Source organism: Centrocercus urophasianus, unplaced genomic scaffold (genome assembly GCF_019232065.1).
Source record: "Centrocercus urophasianus isolate 14NV4802_14NV808 unplaced genomic scaffold, USGS_Curo_1.0 seq_68, whole genome shotgun sequence".
NCBI lineage: Eukaryota > Metazoa > Chordata > Aves > Galliformes > Phasianidae > Centrocercus > Centrocercus urophasianus.
Window position 1 is genome coordinate 28,573 of NW_024885288.1, and position 20,102 is coordinate 48,674.

The window sequence follows — 20,102 nt, forward strand, 5'->3', positions numbered from 1 at the left end:
TGCCACTGAGCTGGCTCTGAAGTACCAGTGTGAGCCGCGAGGCGCTGCGGTGCAGCTCGGATCCCAGGCGCGGATGGGTGCTGAGGCCGCCTGCTCTTTTCCGCGCGTCCTCAGGAGCGTCTCCCGGAAGGTGCGCTCCGTCTGGCTGGGCACGTCAGCTGTGACCACCTCTCCTCCCAGGTGTACACCGTTGGGCCCGACTACGCCCATGCCGAGGCTCGCAAATCCCCCGCCTTGGATGGGAAGGTGGAACGGGACAGCGAAGGGAAGGAGATCCGTTATCCTGTCATGCTTACTGCCATGGAGAAGCTGGTCGCTCGGAAAGTCTGCGTCGCATTCAAGGTCTGTGTGCCCGGGTCTGCGGGCTGGCTCTGCGTGAGCCTCGCCTGGCTGTGCGTCTCCAGCCTGCTGCTGAACCGCAGGGTGCTCACGAATGCTGTGTTGGGTGTTTCCTTGCGCAGCAAACTGTGTGTGGGTTTGACCTCCTGCGGGCAAATGGCCACTCTTTTGTTTGTGATGTGAACGGCTTCAGTTTTGTGAAGAACTCTATGAAGTATTACGATGACTGCGCCAAAATCCTCGGGTATGTAAAATTCGGGTTGTGCTGTGGGTGGAGCCCCCAGCAGAGTGCGATGAGTGCAGAGTCCTGATGATCCTGAGAGAGAAATCTGAGGGTGGTTCAGCCAGGGGCTTTTCTTCAGAAAAGTTGGCTCTGGGAAAAGGGGTTCGTTATACCTGAGCCTGAAGGGCCTGCACTGCCATCAGCTGTGTACGAATATACGCAGATGCACCTTACAGGATATGCTCATCGTTGGTTACTAAGCCCAGCTGCAGTATTACTGGAGTGCAGTGCGTAGTGCAGTGATGTGGGGGGAAATCTGTGTTCCCTTGGGCAGTGCCCTAGCTAGCCTGTGGTGTGCTGGATGTGTCTGCACGAAGAAGAGGAGAAGCTCTGTCTGTGGTCCTCAATCTTTCAGCAGAACCACCAAGCAAGAGGTGGTATCCAAGGAATGGAATTTCTTGTGAGTTTTACGTTCTGCTTTCTTCCAGAAACATAATCATGCGGGAATTGGCTCCTCAGTTTCATATTCCCTGGTCCATCCCAACAGAGGCAGAAGATATTCCTATCGTCCCCACAACTTCTGGCACCATGTGAGTACCTGCCTTCTTCTCAAATGCCCAAGGCAAAAACTGTCCGACAGACAGATGTCAGCCAGCAGCACTGTGTTCCTCAGCTGCTATGTTGGGACTGAAAGAACAATAGGAAACAACTCCCTGGTGACAGCTCTGGTGTGTGCAGTCACGTTTGTGCAGTGTACCTTCTGTTTCCCCAGGATGGAGCTTCGCTGCGTTATTGCAGTCATCCGGCATGGAGATCGTACCCCAAAGCAGAAGATGAAGATGGAAGTTAAGCATCCCCGGTAAGAGCCAAGGCAAGAAGGTGCTGCATTGCTGGAAAGTGAGGAGGGGCCATTTGCCAAATCAAGAAGCAGAATAGAAGGCCTGAATGCATGGAAGGCAGTGTATTTTCCTGGCTCCATTCTAGCAGACACCTTCTGCTCAGCTGAGGGCGTCTCCTAAGAATCCGATCACCTTCTGTGTGAACACTGGGAGGAAGAGCCAAGTTCTGCTAGGGCCTGCAAGCAAAGTGCCCCACTAAATGGGAAGTTAGTGGCTGCCTCCTTTTCTTAACTGAGCCTGGAAACACTCATTTTTGTCATCATTTCTGAGGCTTGGCGAGGAGCCACTGGGACTGCTGGTTCTCCCAGAAGAATAAAGTGTGAATGCGTACATAGGGTTGAAAGTTGTAGTGCTGAAACAGCAGCTGCTGGATCAGGGTTCTTTGTTGTCTGTTCAGGTTCTTTGAATTATTTGAGAAATATGATGGCTACAAGACAGGGAAGTTGAAACTGAAGAAGCCAGAGCAGCTACAGGTGAGGGGAGTCCTCTCTGGGGTGACTGTGTGGGAGACAAAGGTAATCTGGTTCCCAGTGTGAGGCACTCTTCTGGGAGGATGTAAAAGCTCGGAAGGGTAGCAGTCTTCTGCAGAAACCCTTGTTTTCTCACTCCTCACCCACAATGCACTCAGCAGAGTGAAAGTGTGGTGGGAACTGCTCCTGGCTGATGGGGAGACTGCCGAGCTGGGAGCACCTGGTGCAACTTGGCCACGTGCTGTGGCTGCCTCCAGTGAGGGATGGCTGCAGGGTGGGGAGCAGGGCAGTGTGAAGCACCTGCTTGGTTCAGCCAGGGGCCGGAGTGCAGGACGAGGATGGAGCAAACTGCTGTGCGAAGGTTTGTTCTGCCTGAGCTGAGCTTCTTAGGAAAAGACGTGTCTGTAAGGAGTGCGGGTGTGGACGTGGCGTTGGGTGAGGCGGTCTGGGGAGGCCTTGCAAGATGTGATGGTGAGTCTGGGGCAAAAGTGCCGGGTGTTTGAGGCAGTGTCTGCTCCCCAACAGGAAGTGCTGGACATCGCACGGCAGCTCGTGGTGGAACTGGGAACCCACAGTGACTGTGAGATCGAGGAGCGGAAATCCAAACTGGAGCAGCTGAAGAGTGTTTTGGAGATGTAAGGATTCATTTTTCGGGGCACTGTGAATTTGTCTCAGAGCTGTGGTTCAGCATGGGATGTAGAAGCTAATTGGACTGCTGAGGTTTTGGGCAGCAGTTCTCCAGGGCTTGGAATATCCATCCCCTGTTACAGCTGTACCTAAGAGGTGCCATCCTGTTAAAATTTTCCCCTTGGCGTCAGAACTGGTGTTGATTCTTGTTTCCAATGTGTCTGGTATTCAGCTAAACAACTTGAGACGAAGGTGAGCTTCTTTTGTTGTGGGAAAGAAACTGGAGTACTTTAAGGAGCGCATTAATATGAAGCGTTTCGATACATTTTGAACAAATGCAATTTTAAAAAAGGATGTAAAAAATTAAACAAGAGGCAGCTTGGCAAAAATTAGAAGTTTGTGTCCACAGCTTTTGTGTAGTTGAGATAACGGGCAGTGTGGTGGTGGCTGTGTCTCGCAAGCACGAGGTTTCCTCTCTGAGCTGTAGCTGGCGGGGCTGCAGTCGGGCACTGCCTGTGTTTAAGCTGTGTTTAAGCTGTGTTTAAGCTGTGTTTAAGCTGTGTTTGTGGAGCACAGAGAATGAATTTTTACCATGATTCCTTCCCCTGCCTTTCTGCCCAGTAGAGGTGTGCTTTACATTCACAGTGTGCGCTGGATTCTTTGTGATCCCAATAATTCATTCACTAAAGATATAAGATAGATAGAAATTAGAAAAGCGTTACTAAAGTCAGTCTGGGGTATGAGAGAGCAAAATGCTGTCAGCTGAAGAGCAGGCAAGAAAATGAGTATTTAAATTTCATTTGGGAGGTTATTTAGCTGTTTTTGGAATGTGCATTCTGGATCACAAGTGCATGTCAACAACGTTCTTATTCCATGGCAGTTGGTGCTTTAGCAGAAAGTCAGTGCATTTTTGCTGTGTGCTGCCTAGGGATCTCTGCCACAGGGAGAGTGAGGCTGACTTATTTTCACTTTTTCTCCTTCTCACTGTGGCAGGTATGGACATTTTTCTGGCATTAACCGTAAGGTGCAGTTGACATATCTGCCTCATGGACATCCAAAAGCTGCAAGTGAAGATGAAGGTAAAGAATCCTGAAGTTGCTGCCTTGACCTCAGAGCCTGGTGTTTAGGAGTCTGTGCAGCTGTCTTACCTATGAAGACCTCAGGAGATGCAAGCATGATTAACAACTCATGTCTTACATTTGCTAGCAACATAAGAAGGGCTGGATTGATAAATAATGTAACGTACCAGTGTTCTCCAGATGGTGCCACAGGGCTTGCTCTTCTGTGTTCATGAATGTCAGCCTCTACACCTTCAGAAAGTTGTGTCTCCTACTTTGGTGCTTGCTAGCATGGTTCCTGGGGGACTCTGGGTCAAGCTTGTGCTGCTAATGCTTTACAGGGCTCTGATGGCAACCTCTTCTTCCTGTCCGCATCTCCTACTGCAAGCTCAGCTTTGAGATCTGATGTAGGGAGTTTCTCTTTGTCTCCTAGAAGCTCGCAGAGAGCCTTCCCCATCTCTTCTCCTGGTGCTGAAGTGGGGTGGAGAGCTGACACCAGCAGGAAGAGTCCAGGCAGAAGAGCTGGGGCGAGCCTTTCGCTGCATGTACCCTGGTGGCCAAGGTAAGCTTCTTACGTGCATGTCAGGTCCTGTGCTGTGGCTGTACCAGGCTGTTTAGTCCAGGTGATCACAGGTGTGAGGGATGCTCAGATGCCTGCGTAGCAATTGATGCACGACCTCTTTGTCCACATACGCAGCTGACTTCTGTCTGAGGTCTGTCCTAGTCTAGCAGTGTGTTTCTTGAACTACGAGCTCAGAGCTGGGAGCAGTGTCCACATCTTCTCACACAGTGTGGCTGAATACTGTGCAAACTGATCATGAGATTCCACCCAATATCAAATGACTCACTACTGCAGTGTTTGTGGAAGGTCAGACTCAGAACTGCAGGAGCTGCTTTATCCTATTACCTGTATCTCTTCTCTGATTGTGATCAGCCATCGCAAATGAACTTTTTTTTTCCTCATGCCACAAGGTGATTGTAGCTGTACAAGTTGTGTTTGGAAGCCAGGTGCCTCACGGCTGAATAGCTCTGGCTGTGGTTCTGATGGCAGCAGAATTGCTTTTGTGCAAAGAACAAATAAAAAGAGGCAATTCTTTTGTGCGGCCTCATTCTGCGCAGGGATATTCAAGCTAGCAGGCAATTGTCAGATCTTTACTGGTGAATTTTCAACCCTTCCTCAAAATGGGCTTTGCCAAGTTAACCTGAAGTAGCTTTTCAGGCTTCTTGTGATGGCTAGAACTGACTGTTTTGGAGTAGTCTAAATGCTAGCTAGTGATTCTCTACTGTATGGGAACTGCTGAGTCACGGCCTGAACCTCTGATTGATCACCTGAGGTGAGCCTTGAGTCAGCCAGAGGAGCACAGGTGAAGGCAATTCACCTGTGCTGCCGGAAGGGGTGGAGCCTGGCTCCACCCCTCCTGGACCTATTTAAGAGCTGGCTACCAGAGGGGAAGGATCTCTTCTGGAGATCCCCTCTTTTGGTATCTTCTGGTGAGCTCAACCCAAGGGTAAGCTCTTCCATTTATTCTCTTTTGTGATCGTTGTCTGCTTTGCTTTACTCTCTTGATTATATTGCAATTATCACATCTTGGTTATACAAATTATAACATCTTGGTTATACATTATAACATCTTGGTTATACATCTACGTACTTGTGTTATTGCAAGCAAGTTTGTTATCTGAAGTAGTGGTATTACAGTATGCTTGGCTGATGGTTTTTGAGGTGTCAGAATACTGTTCTGAGCCTGTTTCTGTTCCAGGTGATTATGCTGGCTTCCCTGGATGTGGCCTGCTCAGACTGCACAGCACATACCGCCATGATCTCAAGATCTACGCCTCAGATGAGGGACGAGTTCAGATGACAGCAGCGGCTTTTGCAAAGGTTCTTCCTCTCTTGTGCATCTGCTAACTCCACTACGTGATTCTTTAGAATCTGCCAGTTTTAAAGGAAAACCTCTGCTGACAAGGAAGGATCTGTCCTAGGAGTTTCCCCTGTCTGTTGGAAGAGCAGTGGTGCACTACGCTGATAGCAAGCGTGTGGGGCAGCACTGGCAGCACGTGCTTGTGGCCTTCGATGTGCTGCCCAGGGTTAGACTGTGACTGGAGAAGGAGTTGCTTACAGAGCATTGCTGGTATTTAATGTTGGAGCACATTGCTGAATATTAATTGCCTACAAAATTAGTTTCTGGGATGACTGCCCAGCCAGAGGGATTATTCTCTGACTGCCTGATTTACGAGAGGAATGAAATAACTTTGGGGCAGTCTAGAGTGGAGGTTGGGAAGGAGAGGGGCTCATCTGCAGTTAAAGCTTGAGCCAAGGGAGATCTTGTGGTCACCTGAGCTGTTCTTCAGAGCTGTATCAACTCCTCCCAGCAAACTGTGTTGGCTGCTCAACGATTGCCTGGACAGTTCTGGGGCTGCTGCAGGCAGAGCTGCTGTTTAGACAGAATAGCTCTGTGAGCAAAGAGAATCACTGGTGACTGTAGGTGCTATGGCTGTAAAAATGCTCTTCAAGGGCAGGTGAGGTTTCATTCAGACTGACTGAAGGCTGGCCATGAAGCTACCAGAAATGTTTGCTGCTTGGTTTGCACAGCTGAAATCTTGTCCTGTATTTTTTTAGGGTCTGCTGGCCCTGGAAGGAGAGCTGACCCCCATCCTGGTGCAGATGGTGAAAAGTGCCAATATGAATGGTCTCCTGGACAGTGACAGTGATTCTCTAAGCAGCTGTCAACACAGAGTGAAGGCACGACTGCATGAAATCATGCAGAAGGATGCTGAGTTCTGTGAAGAGGATTATGAAAAGGTAAAGCATCTTCATGGCCTTGGAGCTCGCTGTGGTTTAAGATACAAAGCCTGCTGGTGTGCAAGCAGTAGTTCTGTTAGTTTCAGAACAGCTCTAGTCAAAACTGCGTGATGTAAGCAGAACCCAGGAGGGGAAAAGGAAGGATCTGGGGAATAATAATGCCTACCCTTCTCCAAGTGAAAATGCCCCACAGTTCTCCACTGTTCTGTTCAAATCATTACCATGGGACCTTTCTCTCCTTTTAAGAGATCCCAGTGCATCTGACTGCCACGAGAGTGCTCAAAGAAAATGTTTTTGGCAAATCTGTTTTGTAAATATAAATATGTGATAGGCTGGCATTTGGGGTTACCTGATTAGGGTGTAGTTCTCATGGCTTGCAATCCCATTTGCTGTGGACAAGCAGTTCACCTTTGCCAGATTTTAGATTCATACTCTGTGTGTGAGTGTGAACAGACCTTTTGGCTACAAACCATTTTGCTGTCCTGTCAATGTCTGATAACTGCAAAGCAGATTGTATCCAGCAAAGTGACAATAAAGGTGCTGTAGCTGCTTCTCCAACAAGTCCCTAGACATTTTTTCCCCCTGGATTCTGAGGTACAATTACAGAGCTGAAGCCTATTACCATTAACAAATACATTAATCACCTCAAATAAATACTTAAAACACTGTGAAACCCTTTCCTCAAGCACAGAAGCAAAGTGAGACGGGGGTGGGTATTGTCAGCAGAGGGAGGTCCAGTCGATTAAGAGCAGTTGTTTGCTGTCTCTGAGATTGGTCCTGAGGCAGTTTTAAGATCATACCTAACTACCTCTGTGATGAGGCCAGCTTATTGCACTCGGCTGGGAACACAACTGTTGCACTGAATCATAAAGCAGGGCAGCTGAAAAAGGCAGACATGCTGTGTTCCCAGTCTGTAAAGGTATTAACTAACCTCTGCCGGGATCTTCTCTCAGCTAGCACCTACAGGTAGTGCTTCTCTGCTCAACTCCATGACCTTCATCCAGAACCCTGTGGAGATCTGTAACCAGGTGTTCACCCTGATTGAGAACCTCACCTCCCAGATACGAAAACGATTGGAAGACCCAAAATCTGCAGGTGAGTGTCACAGCTGAAAAGGGTCTGCAGCAGATTGATTGCTTCTTCTGTCTTCACAGCTGCCAAACATCACTGTGGTTCACATATATGACTGTAACAAAGAAATTCTGGAGTGGAATTCCTTATGTATGATTGATGTAAAGGCTCCTGTTCTGATTTCAGCTGCTGTTAAAGAGAGCTATAATGTATCTTGTGTTCAAAGAGAATGTAAACAGCAGCACAGTGGCCTTGAGGGACTTGTCTGACTTTTTCAGGCATTTCCTAGAGAGGAGATGATGGCAGTGGGCAAGATTTTTTAGTCCTCGTTTGGTGAGTTCTGAGAGCTTTCCTTTATAACAGCGCAGAGGTGTTATGAAGGCAGCGGTGGGGCATCCACCTGTGCTATGACAAACAAGCCTAAAGGCAGATGGTTTTAATTTCGCACATGTTTCAGAAGTAGTTTACTGCTGCAGTTTAAGATGCAGCTCAAAAAGGTCCAGTGGCTTTTCCAGGGCAAGATTCCTGTCGGTGACTGATAATAATCGGGGCACTTCTGTGCTGGAAGAAGTCAGCCATAGCTTCCACCTGAGATCTGCATGGAAGCAGTCAGAATGTGAACATGGTTTTGTGCTCTCTGGTGTTTAGACCTGCAGCTCTACCACAGTGAGACTTTAGAACTGATGCTGCAACGCTGGAGTAAGCTGGAGAGAGATTTCCGCATGAAAAATGGGCGTTATGACATCAGCAAGATCCCTGATATTTACGACTGCATCAAGTATGATGTGCAGCACAACTGTGCTCTGAAGCTGGAAGGCACAGCTGAGCTCTTCCGACTCTCCAAAGCCCTGGCAGATGTGATCATACCACAGGTAGAGCCTGTCCTGCGTGTGTGAAGGGTCTGTGCTGTCACTTTCTGACCTTTCCACTGTCTCTTTTTTCTTGTGTCTCCTACCTTGGCTCTCGAGGCAGAGTATCATGGGTATCTCTCAGGTCTCTTACTATTTGCATAAGGCCAAAATCATCTACAACTTACAATGTGGCAGTGCTTTCTTCCTGGATGAGGGTTCTCACAGCATCAGAATGATGAGCAGATGAGGCAACAGCTTTTGCATGTTCATCACAATGCATTTAGCACAGCTTTGGGAGTGAGTGTGAGCTGTAACATCCCGTTTTCCATGTGCAAAGTTGTACATGGTGACGTTTTCCATATTAAAGGGAAGCCTTTTTCTGGTGGATTCGACATCCCTGTCAAACTGGGGCTTGTTCAATTTGTGGAGTTGGCTTGCTTCTCGCAAAGGTTTTGCATATGGAAATGTGAGTGGAAGAGAGGGACAAATGCAATAGATCTCTTTATTTTGTTCCACCACAGGCATAAATGTTTCATTTGTCAGGGATGGGCTTCTGACAACAAACAGGGCCCAATTGCTCTTGCACTCATGCTGGGCAGAAATGGGCTTCTGAATCTCTCCACACTGTTTCTGATAAGAAGCTGTTCAGCCATTTACAGCTCAGCTCTTCCAGTTTTATCTTTGCAAACAGCAGTTGTTGGGTTAATCCTTATGGCAGGTCTGCGTGTGCCACAAGAGGAGGTTGGCTGATGGTATTGGTCCCACTCAGCTGTTCTGACAGCCATGCCTAGGCAGATTGGGATTCTTGGAGGCTCCTCTGTCCTCCGTTACCTCCCTAAGTAAGTGGAAAAAATGAAGAGGGTGCTGAGTGGCATTTCCCTTTCTGTCTTTCCTTACCTGTAGCGGTGCTTGTGGACAGGACTGTGGAAGTGCAGTTTCCTTTCTTCTGAGAATATGGCTCAAAGAAATCTATTGGGTTTTGTTTGTTTTCCTGCAGGAGTATGGAATTAATAAGGAAGAAAAACTGGAGATTGCTATTGGCTTTTGTCTTCCTCTAATTAAAAAAATCCAGTTGGACCTACAGAGAACCCATGAAGATGAGTCTGTCAACAAACTACATCCCCTGTAAGGACTGTGATGTATGCTGGGGAGGGCAGGCTCTGGGGCAGTGCGTGGGATCCATACTGGAAGAGCGTAGTGGTTCAGAAGGAGGCACCAAGGGGACACCAAGAAGGAAGGAGGTTGATGTTCCTAGAACAGGAAGAGAAATCCAAAGGCACACTGAAACTGTTGAGAGTGAGGCTAGATGCCAAGGAAGTCGTTGCAGCTGGATGGTGGTGCCTTCATTCCTGTCTCTGCAAGGGGCAAATGCTGGTGTGATGCACCCACGTCAGCTCCACCACGTGTCTCCATTAGGACAGCAGAAATCTTCTGCTCACTCTGCTTGTTCTGTTCCTGTTGCTCTTTAACAATTCCCAGTGTATGATTTCCTTCTATTGAGTGAGCACAAATACTGCTGTGTGGTAGCTGTCAATCCACTGGCAGGCTGTGAATAACACGGGGCTGATTTTTGTTCAGGTACTCGAGAGGAGTGTTGTCACCAGGCCGCCACGTTCGGACACGGCTCTACTTCACCAGTGAGAGCCACGTGCACTCTCTGCTCAGCATCTTCCGCTATGGGGGGCTCCTGGATGTAAGTGTTCCAGCAATGCTCACAGAGTAAGCCACCCTGCTTTTTCTCAGCGGCCCTTTCCAATGCAGACGGCGTGTATTTGCAGGTTGCCCCTTTAGCCAGCACTCTCAGTAATGATGTGCGCCAGTGCTCTCTGACCAGCTCCATCGCTGCTGTGTCTGCATGCTGCAGCTTCCTGCCTTCTGGCGTGTAGAGGGGCTGTTCTTCCTCTTCCCTGACACCACCTGCCTGGCTTGTGCAGAGCCACGTATTCTCCAAAAGCTATCCTTCTAATTTTGGATAAGTCTGGAGCACTTGCCTCTGTAAAAAGAGAGCAGTGTGAAGCGGTGGTGATGCAGGAATTCTTTCCTGCCTCCTTCAGCAATTTGTTTAAAAGAGTTATTTAATTGCTGTTATTTGGAGACTTTCAGTTAATTCAAAGTCAAGAAATCAGTTTGCTTATAGAGGAAGAGACCTGGGGTTGTAAATGTGTAGTGAGCTCTGTAGCAGGGGGAGAGAGGGCCCAGTTCGAGGGGACTGTCTCATCAATCCAACTTGTTGTTGCACTCTCATGACCTGCTTCCTGAGGGAGTCAGCATGCAGACCTGAGAACCTGAGAGAAAGCTCTGCTTTAGGCTTCCTTGGTGTTTTGTTTTTTTGTTGTTGTTGTTGTTGTTGTTTGTCATTTCTCTAAAATCTTGAGAATGACTGTGCTTGGGAGCTGCTGTGGGTTACGCTTTTCTCCAGTCAGCATGGCACAGGGGCTTGCATCTGGGTGTCCTTAGATCTGCACGTGGGTTGGGTGGGGAGCTGTAGTGTCCCTGTGTGCAATTGCTCCTTCCTGTAAGCACCCTGCCCTCAGTGCAAGGCCATCTCTCTTGTTTTTGTCCTGACAATGCTGTTACCTTGCGGAGAGGCAAAGTCTCTCAGACCCATTTCACTGAATGCTGCAAGGTGTCTGCTGTTGCTTATTCCACGCGACTGTTTATGTGTATATATATATCAGGAGAACAAAGACCAGCAGTGGAAGAGAGCCATGGACTATTTGAGTGCTATCTCAGAGCTGAACTACATGACCCAGATTGTTATCATGCTCTACGAGGACAACAACAAGGTGAGGGATATAGCTGTAGGACAAAATCCTTCCTGCCACGATGCTGGGCGCAGCCCCTGAGAGATAAGATCAGTTGGGAATCTTGTGATCTGAGCTCTCAGCTTGTGGATAAAGACAGCTGGATCATTGACACAACTGCTAGTTCTTATTTTTAGGTGTGAGGCAGTGACCCACTTACTGTTTGTTACGTGTAAGCAGAACACCATCCTGAGCAGTTGTGCCAAACTTGCATAATTGATAGTAGCACTTTGAAAGCTTGTCCTAAAGCAAAACAATTTGTTGTTTCTTAATATTAATTACAAGTTAACAATAGGAAACAAATTAAAAGCAATTTATATTTGGCTGTTTATTCAGAGTATTTCTAGAAAACGTCCAGAAATCACATATTTATAAACTTGTTTTGTATTTACTAAAAATCTACTCATATAGTTAGGGAACTATACACGGGTATCTTCAGGAAGAAAAGACAACCACTTAAAAATGGGTGGAAAGTGGAAAATGGGTGGAAAGTGGAAAATGGCAGCAATGGCCATAAATAGTTCTGGCACTGAAGCGTGCATTCTGAATCCCAGATTCTATGATCTGTGCTTCAGGAGGTTTTGGGGAGAGGAGCAGTACTTTACTCTGCAAGATTCAGAATGAGAATGTCACGTTCAGAGGACAGATGTGGGATTTTAATGGTGGAATGGAGGTCTTGAGTGGCAGAGCAAGTAGAGATGATGAAACTTTGGGTTATCGTTAGTGCTGGAAGCTGTAAAAGTTCTGTCTGCCTTCTAAAAATAGGTATTATTTTAAATAATTATTGGAGACTGTTACTTAATCTTGGAGCAACTTGACTGAAGGTCTGGGAGGGAGCCAGTCTCTCCGCATGCCTGTAAGTGGTCTTGCAGCAGAGTGGTCTCTGTTGCCAAAAGCTGTGCTTTAGTTCCATGTATATACACTAGAACCCATTCTGTTTTGGCCCCCTGGTGGCAGTTGGGACAGAACAAGAACGATTTGAACGCCTCAGCTTTGTGCTAACGAGGGCCATACTTCTGGACCAGGCAGTCCCAGAGCCAGTATGTCTGTGGGTTCTTGTTGCCTCTGCCTTTCTTCCGAAGGGTGCTGTCGGGGTGCATGCTGCACCAGCATGGCAGGGTGGCCAAAGCCCAGACCATGGCCTGTGCTGACAGCCCGTGCGGTTTTGCATCCTCACTTATTCCCCGTCCCTGCTGTTCACAGGACCCATCTTCAGAAGAGCGCTTCCACGTGGAGCTGCATTTCAGCCCTGGTGTGAAGGGTTGTGAGGAGGACGGAAACGTTCCCACGGGATTTGGCTTTCGGCCTGCCTCAGCGGAGGTGAGTGCGCTGTGCTGGGCGCGGGGCAGAGGCCTGCCCTGCACGGGGACGTGCTGCGTGCGCCTCTGCTGCGCGTCCTGCTGCCCTGCCGGCCGGCGCCGCCTGGGCCCCAGCAGCGTCTCTCCTCCAGCCCGTCTTTGTGCCCGCGGACTCGGCGGGTCACGTTTCTGCCTGGCTTCGCGGGCTTTGTAGGGCAGACTTTGCTGGAGGAGGAGCGGGGTGCTGGTATCTGACTGCGCTTAGCAGAGCTCAGAGATCCCGGCCTCGAGCGAACGCCCCGGGCAGCGCCTGGTACGGATGTGTGCCTGCAGCTGTCGGTGTTCCCTACTGCAGAGCGAGGACAAGAAAGCAGACCAAGGCAGCCTGGAGGACCTCTCCAAAGAGAAGGGCGTGGATGAGCCCGATCGTGCCCAGCCAAGGTCTCCGCAGCCCTCTGAGCCCGTTGGAGTTCAGCGGAGATCACCTCTGATCAGGAACCGCAAGACGGGGTCAATGGAGGTAAAAGTGCTGTTCTTGTTGGTCTCATAAAGGTCTTCTGCCTCATTTTAGTTTCCTGAGATTCCTCTTCACGTAACAGTTTGATTTGCTCTTGTGGACTGATTTGGAGAAGGAATTTGAGTTTTTGGGAAGGCTGGCCTAACAAACTCCCCGTGGAGGAGGGGCAGGGAATTTATGAGAGAGCATTTTTGGTGTCTGTTTTCTGGTAGGGAAAGCAGCATCAGAACATGAGCTGTTTGTTAGCTGGCTTCTGCCGCTGTGTCACCCGTGATGTGACTTCTGTATGCAGTACTTTGAGAGTCTGCCTTGGGCACTGCTGTGTTGAAGGGGATATTTATACGTTTCTGCTGCAAAAGAAGGAAGTCCCAGTGATCCCAGTGCTCTTAGGAGACAAGGAACTCAGTACAGGGATCCCTTACTGTTTCTGAAATTTCTGCTGTTCCACATCCCCAGGCAAACATGAAATTAAAAGTGAGCACACGTTGTCGCAGTCTTAGCATAAGAGTACTTGTATGCTTCTTGAAAATTGTGATTTTTAAGCAAGAGGCACTTTTCTTTTTACTTCTGTACAAAAGCACTTGACAGCAGTGGGTAACAAGGGCATAGCCCTGATCGTACTCTCTCTTTGCAGGTGCTTTCTGAATGTTCTTCCAAAGGTTATCGCCTCTTCAGCACTTACTCCAGGCAAGCTTCTGAGATGAAGCAGAGTGGCTTAGGTACTGTACTTGACCCGCTCCCAACCTGCTCATCTGTACCTCTGTACTCTCATGTGCATCTGTCTGTCCCTCCCTGTATTTCTCTGGCTCAAGTTCCTCATACGTCTCTCTGTGTGCGTTGTGTCTTCTTGTAGCGTTACTGCCTGGACCGCTGCAGAGCTTATCACTTTGTAATGACTTTGGTGCGTGACCTCCTCCTTCAGTTTGCAGCTACAGAAGATGCACTTGTCATCCCATGTAAAACCCGAGCAACAGAGCAACTTACGGACTGAACTTCTGCTTCTGTGTTGCTCTCATTTGCTACATCGTTTTTAAACTTTGTAGGAGGAGATGATTTCATGTGAGATCTGGAATACTTTCTGTTCTGCAGGAGAGTAGTATACATGCAAAGCTGTCTTCATGTAAGACTGTTGTTTTTCCACCGTTTTTTCCTGAAGATCTCTTGTATGAAGCAGATCCATCATCATCTGCTGCAGTGTTTGACAGCTCTCAGAGCTGGGATCCCCTGCTTAGCTGTTTTTTGCATGGTAGCCTGTGGGAGAAAATATTTTGGAGCAGCTGGTGTTCTCTGTTGTGTCCTTGAGAATACCATTCCTTGCCATCCTACTGTAAACTGTGTCTGAGCTGTGGAAATTCTTCCTGAAATATTTTTGCTAAAGCAAAAAAATTTTTGGAAGGTGAATAGCAGTCTTTGGTGCCAGGGGGTTCTAAACAGAGAAACACAGATCCTACAGAAGCCTAAAAAGCACCAGGGAATGGAAATGCCCAAGTTAGGGTCACTTTCTTTTTCTCTAGAGCCATTTTATTTTTTTTGGCAGTTGAGTTCTGAGGCACGGCCGCAGGTTTCCTTTCAGCAGTTCTGTTACTGACTCTTTACTCTGTGACACAGGCACCCTGCAGCCAAGCGTTATCTGAAGGGCCTGGTCACTGCCTTGTCACTTCTGAATTAGCTGCTTCTTTGGAAACCGATTCTTGTCAATTTGGTGGAATTTTCTTTGCTACAATTAGGAAATATCCCAGGTTTCTGTTCTGGAAATAGAGAAGACTACCGTACTGGGCTTGACAACAAAATTTGAAGTGCAATCTCATCAGGTTTAATTTCAAGTTCTTGCCAGACTAGTCTCACTGGGGGCCTTTGCTGATCATTCACCCAGCTGTGAAGCTCTGCAGATGGAAAATTTGGGGTGGGAGCTGAGCGAGCAGATCTGGAGCTCTGTCTGGATACTCAGTTCAGTCACCATTTTCCCCATGGAGACTTGTGGCTGCGTGCAAGGAAGGGTTGAGCTGGTATTGTGCTGCAGCACCAGGCTGCACAGTTTTGCTTATCAGAATGTCTGTTTCTGTGAATTTCTCTCAGCTCCTCCCGTGGGCTGCTGAAAAGAATGATGCTTCTTTACTTGTGAAAGCCAAGCTCTTGAAGGAATTTTCAGGGTTCTTTTCCTGCTCTCTTTATAGAAGTCTAATGTCTTCTCCCTTTATGATCTGAGGTGCGCTTTGTCTTGGAGAAAGTACATAGAACTCACAGGATCCTAAACAGTGGCTTCAATGCTCGTCTCAGCAGCTGTGCTGTGAGGTGATTCATTCAGAAGCTGCCTGCTGTTTCTGAGCTTTCCTGAAGTTCAGAGCCTGACCTTGCCGGTGTCTGGCTGTTGTTATCTCAGAGGGAACGTGTGCATCTCTTCAGACATTCCCTCGCATGTTGAGCCATTTTAGAAGGAGAAGCAGAGCAGAGCTGTTGCCCTGTTGCCATGTCTGCCAGGATTGTGTCTTTGGTAATTCAGAAATGCCTTGAAATGGCTGCTGGGAAGAAGCGAAGGCTGCAGCTTGCTTTGTCTGTACAGCATGCTGCTTTGGAGTATGCCTTGTTTTTCTGCATAGGAACAAGTGCATCATCCTGGACTGTCTGCAGTAGTGTGTGTACTTCTAGCTCTAGAAGCATACGGATGTTTCAGTGCCTTTCTTTGCTTGCAGAGCACTTTGAAACAGGATAAAATCACTCCTTGCTGTTAAAGAGGTGATATATTGCCAGTGGGGCTGGCAGCTTTGTGCTGAGACTTTCACTCCTAGTGAGAGTGAAACAAGGGATATCCATTTTTAAACATCTGAAACATTGAATATACATCTGAAAGTCAAATATACAAAAATGATCGGGCATATTATGTTATTCCTTGTAAGCACTGCTACATCTTAAATCCAGCATGCCAGTATGGTGTTCTTTAGGATGTGTGCTTCTTTGTTTAATTTGGCTACAGCGAGTTCACTGTAGACAATCGCTGTCATCCACAGAGTCATGCTTGTAAATTCTGTTTGTGTTTAAGGGTGCCAACAAAGTGCCTTTGTCTACTGTATGATTACAAACACTTGGCTGTCCTTAGTTTAATGATTGGTGGCACAAGATGGGAAATGAGAAAAATCTATAGTTACATTTTCATTTGCCAGTAAATGAGTCTTGTCTTTTGTTGCTGTTTGTTTTAAACCATGACAATATGGCTCTGAGCATCACGCTGGCTGCCACTTGACAAAATTTTGTTTGCATTCTGATAGATTCCTGTTTCACGCTGAGTCACCACTGAGCTTCCCTTACTGGGATTAGGAGAAATGTTCTCAGACTTGTGTATCAGTTACCCTGCAGGCAAGAGCTGTTTGCTCTTTGTCCAAGGACAAAACATGCTGGTCTGCCCAGTGGAAAGCCACTAGCAGTGTTACGGTGGTGGAGTCGCTTACTTCAGTGCATATGACAACTCTTTTTGTCAGCCTCCACAGTTCTGAGAGCAGATATCAGCTGAGACTGAGCTTACACATCAATAACCCAAAGCTTAGAATCTCCTTTTTTTTTTCCTCCCCGAAAAGACTCCAGTTAAAATGCTGATTTGTAGAAAAAGACCTGGCATCCTACTGGGTGACAAATGGATGTGAGGCAGTAGCATGTCCTTCAACCAGAGAAGGCAGATGGCTTGCTCTCTCTGCCAGGTTAATAGGACTGCAGCCAGCAGGCTGAGGAAGCTGGTCCTTCCCCTCTATGCAGCATTTGTGAGACTGTGTCTGAAAGATTGCTGCCTGCTTTGGGCTCCATGGGTGAAGAAGGGCATGGATGTAGCAGGCGTCAGCCCAGGGCAGAGCAGCGGGGGGGTGTGGAGCTGCAGCATGGATTGGTGGAGACCTTAATGCTGTTCAACCACCTGAGCAGGAGATTACAGAGTCAGAGAAACAACAAATAGAAGTTGCAGCACAGGGAATTCCAATTGCCTTGAAGGAACTAATTTTTCAGCATAAGCATGTCAAATATTGGGACAGGGAGTTGGAATCTTCCTGTGATCTCCTTCCTTGAAGGTATGCAAGACTGAACGCATCCTAGGAAGCTGATCCAAGCTGGAAGCTGATCCAAGCTGGAAGCCTCACAGGGTTTCCTTCCAACTTAAATCATTCCATGTTTTAGGACCAAGAGCTGCTTCCACGATAGGAAGAATTTATTTCTTTTAACAGTAATAACAGGTGCACTGTTCCACTTAAATACCGGTAGGCAGTATGTCAGGCTTCTTGTTCTGGCAAATGAGGTAGAGCAAGATCAACCTGCTTGTTTCTGGAAGCCAGGTATGTGGGAGTACTGTTGTTTTTAGCAGATGGTATTTGCAGAATATAGTATCAAGGCGGTCGAACAAGGAATTTATAGACAATCAGTGGTTTTATCTTTTCAATAGTAAGTTGTGTGGTTTTATTTCCCTCACACACAAATGCTTTCTGTGGTTGAGAGTCCTGTTTCAAATACCCAGCCGTTCCCCAAATACCACATAATGTCAGGCCACTGTGAAAAATGCTGTGCAAACACCAGCACTCACCGGAGCTCACGTGCACTCTCCTGTGCATGAGAATGTAATGCATGCCTTCTTCCTCACCATAGGATAAGCAGAGCTTCACACTGTGTGCACCTCTGGTGCTTTATAAGGTCATTCACAGGACACTTGGGCTGACTCTGGAGTCAGTGCATGACCAAGTGGGTGTGAAAGAAAGCTCTCTTGTCCCATTGCCTTCCTTACTGATTGACAGTGTGATTAATCCCAATTTGCAGCAACAGTTTCAACACCCTGAAATGCATTAGATATAGCTAGCTCTTTCTTCTTCTGAGTGTCCAGCAGAAGAGGGACCTTCCAAAGAGAAAGGACAGGAGAGCAGATGTTGTGTGAAATGAGCATCAGTAATCTGCACCCTGGCTTTTCTGACTGGAGTACTTGGTTTTGCTGACTGGTGTCAGGATGTTTTTCCTAGATTAGATTGGAAGAGCCAGGGGGAAATAAACCATTGCAAGGAGTTGGAAACTTTCCTGGAGATGAATATTGGCTACCTGCTGTGCATTTGGCACTGCTGAATTCAGAATGGGGAATACTGCCTCCCCATTCTTCCCCAGCATCATGTATTTCCTGGGATTGCTTCTTAAGCGGGCAGTTTATTCCTCATTCTTCAACTAACACTGCTTTTCTGTAGTTGCATGGTGTGGAGATGTCATACTAACACCTTCCATGCCTTTCCAGGGTCACAGTGCACCGGGCTGTTTAGCACCACTGTGCTGGGAGGCTCCTCCAGTGCCCCCAACCTTCAGGACTACGCACGCAGCCATGGCAAAAAGTTTGCCAGCAGCCTGACATACAAAGACGGTATGTGTGTTCTCTGTGCAGCAGGTTAATCTGTGGCCTTTGGTATCTCAGGGAGCTACAAAAGCAGAGACTCAGACTGCTAAGAAGAGCAGCACAGTCAGATGTGCACACTCGCCTCATCTACAGTAATGCATTCTGTTGTATCCCAAGAGGTTGCGATCCCTGCTAGGACAAGGCAGGGGCTGGCACTGTGTGAGGAGCTGTATGTTGATGTATGGTAATGCTGCTATATAGTAGTGCTGGTGGCTGATTTTTCTCTGGCATTTTAATACTGCTTGCTGGTGTTGAGGAAGGATTATTGGTCTAGATATGAGATGGGTCTGTCCTGGTTCATGCAAAATCATCTCGCTTACCTTGTTGACCTTACTGGTGCTAAACCAAGGTTCTGTTGAGAAATTAATCCTCAGTCTACAGAAGATGGGGCAATGTGATGTGCTGAGGGAAACAAGTTGAGTACTGAAGTCCCTAGCTGTGTGCTGGGCATGCAGAAGAACCTGAGATAGCTGTCAGAGGGCAGTGTAATAGGTGTGATATGCCTGCTGTAAGTGCCTGTGGAAGGACTGGGAGTTATTGTGAGTGGTCTGTAGAAACAGCTGCACAGGTCAGCAGGGCAGTCTGGTATTTGGATCATCAGTGCAACTGTTGCTTGGTGTGCATGGATGAAGGGATGTTGCCAGCTGAGGATTTGTCTCCAGATGGCATAAGTGAATTATGCACTGAGAAGCAGAGATGCTGTTGCTACTTTCAAGGAATCTGGAGCACAGGAGAAGACTGCGGAGTTGTAGGGATGTTATGCACCAGTGAAAGTGTTCATCATGATCCCAGTAAGACTCTGTCAAGTATCAATTAGAGTAGATTGGGTGATGAATTGATTGAGAACAGCCCTGCAGAGAAGGACTTAAGGATACTGATGGACTAAAAATTGAATATTTGTCTGCAAGGTGCACTTACACCCCAGAAAGCCAACCACATCCTTAGCTATACAAAATTGTAGAATCACAGAATGACTTGGGTTGAATGGGCCCTTAAAGACCATCATTTCCACCCCCCTGCCTTGGGCGGGGATACCTCCCACTAGACCATGTTGCCCAAAGGCCACCCAGTCTGGCCTTAAACTCTTCCAGGGATGGGACACCCACAACAACCATAAAAAGGATGAAGGCTTAACATATCAGGGTGGAAAGATGTTACCCATTCTGAGATCTGTTGGAACCCCATGAATACTGTTGTACAGAGGCCGTGATGTACACTGGCTTTCTGTGCTGCTTTTCAGTGTAAGAGAAAACTGCACTGCTTTTCACCTCTTCAGGGAGCTTCTTAGCACGCATCAGGCTGTGCGACAGAGACAAGGAGGGTGAGCTGGAAGGATTTGTCAAGCCTTGCTGCATAAGCCAGAGCTGCTTGAGGCAGCAAGTGCGGGCTGTCCGTGGGTCCCAGAATAGAAGCACGTGGTGTTTGGCACAGGGCAGGGGTATGAATACCACGGGAAATACTGAAAAGGCCAGCTAGGACACTGACTGATTTTCTTCCACTCTAAGCAAACACCATAGGTCCAAAGGCAATTACTGTTCTCAGGGAAAACTGTCAAAGACTGCTTGTTCTGTACCCAGCTGGTACCAGGGCAGATTTTGTCCAGTCCCACCATTCCCTCTGCAGTGCTGCCTTTCTCTGTTAGCTGTGTACTAAGAGCGTGCCTGCAATTGGCTCCTGGCAGTCGAGGACCAGGGCACGTTCCTGCTGTGTTAGCCTAAATTCTACGTTCTGTGTCCTGAGA

General features: G+C 47.7%; 1 protein-coding gene across 10 annotated transcripts in view; it reads left to right on the plus strand.

Moving 5' to 3' along the window:
* PPIP5K1 (diphosphoinositol pentakisphosphate kinase 1) overlaps positions 1-20,102 on the plus strand; it is a 41,609-nt gene that overhangs the window by 8,193 nt on the left and 13,314 nt on the right. For 8 of the 10 annotated variants that reach the window (XM_042837126.1, XM_042837125.1, XM_042837127.1 and 5 more), the window contains exons 9-27: positions 181-342; positions 462-583; positions 1,051-1,152; positions 1,335-1,421; positions 1,859-1,934; positions 2,457-2,566; positions 3,552-3,637; positions 4,050-4,178; positions 5,377-5,498; positions 6,237-6,419; positions 7,373-7,514; positions 8,139-8,362; positions 9,339-9,466; positions 9,920-10,034; positions 11,020-11,127; positions 12,349-12,465; positions 12,799-12,963; positions 13,595-13,679; positions 18,206-18,328. In XM_042837126.1, the coding sequence (XP_042693060.1) occupies positions 181-342; positions 462-583; positions 1,051-1,152; positions 1,335-1,421; positions 1,859-1,934; positions 2,457-2,566; positions 3,552-3,637; positions 4,050-4,178; positions 5,377-5,498; positions 6,237-6,419; positions 7,373-7,514; positions 8,139-8,362; positions 9,339-9,466; positions 9,920-10,034; positions 11,020-11,127; positions 12,349-12,465; positions 12,799-12,963; positions 13,595-13,679; positions 18,206-18,328 (2,386 nt within the window). The remainder of the gene's footprint in view (positions 1-180; positions 343-461; positions 584-1,050; positions 1,153-1,334; positions 1,422-1,858; positions 1,935-2,456; positions 2,567-3,551; positions 3,638-4,049; positions 4,179-5,376; positions 5,499-6,236; positions 6,420-7,372; positions 7,515-8,138; positions 8,363-9,338; positions 9,467-9,919; positions 10,035-11,019; positions 11,128-12,348; positions 12,466-12,798; positions 12,964-13,594; positions 13,680-18,205; positions 18,329-20,102) is intronic. The other 2 variants (XM_042837129.1, XM_042837132.1) reach the window with 2 other exon arrangements.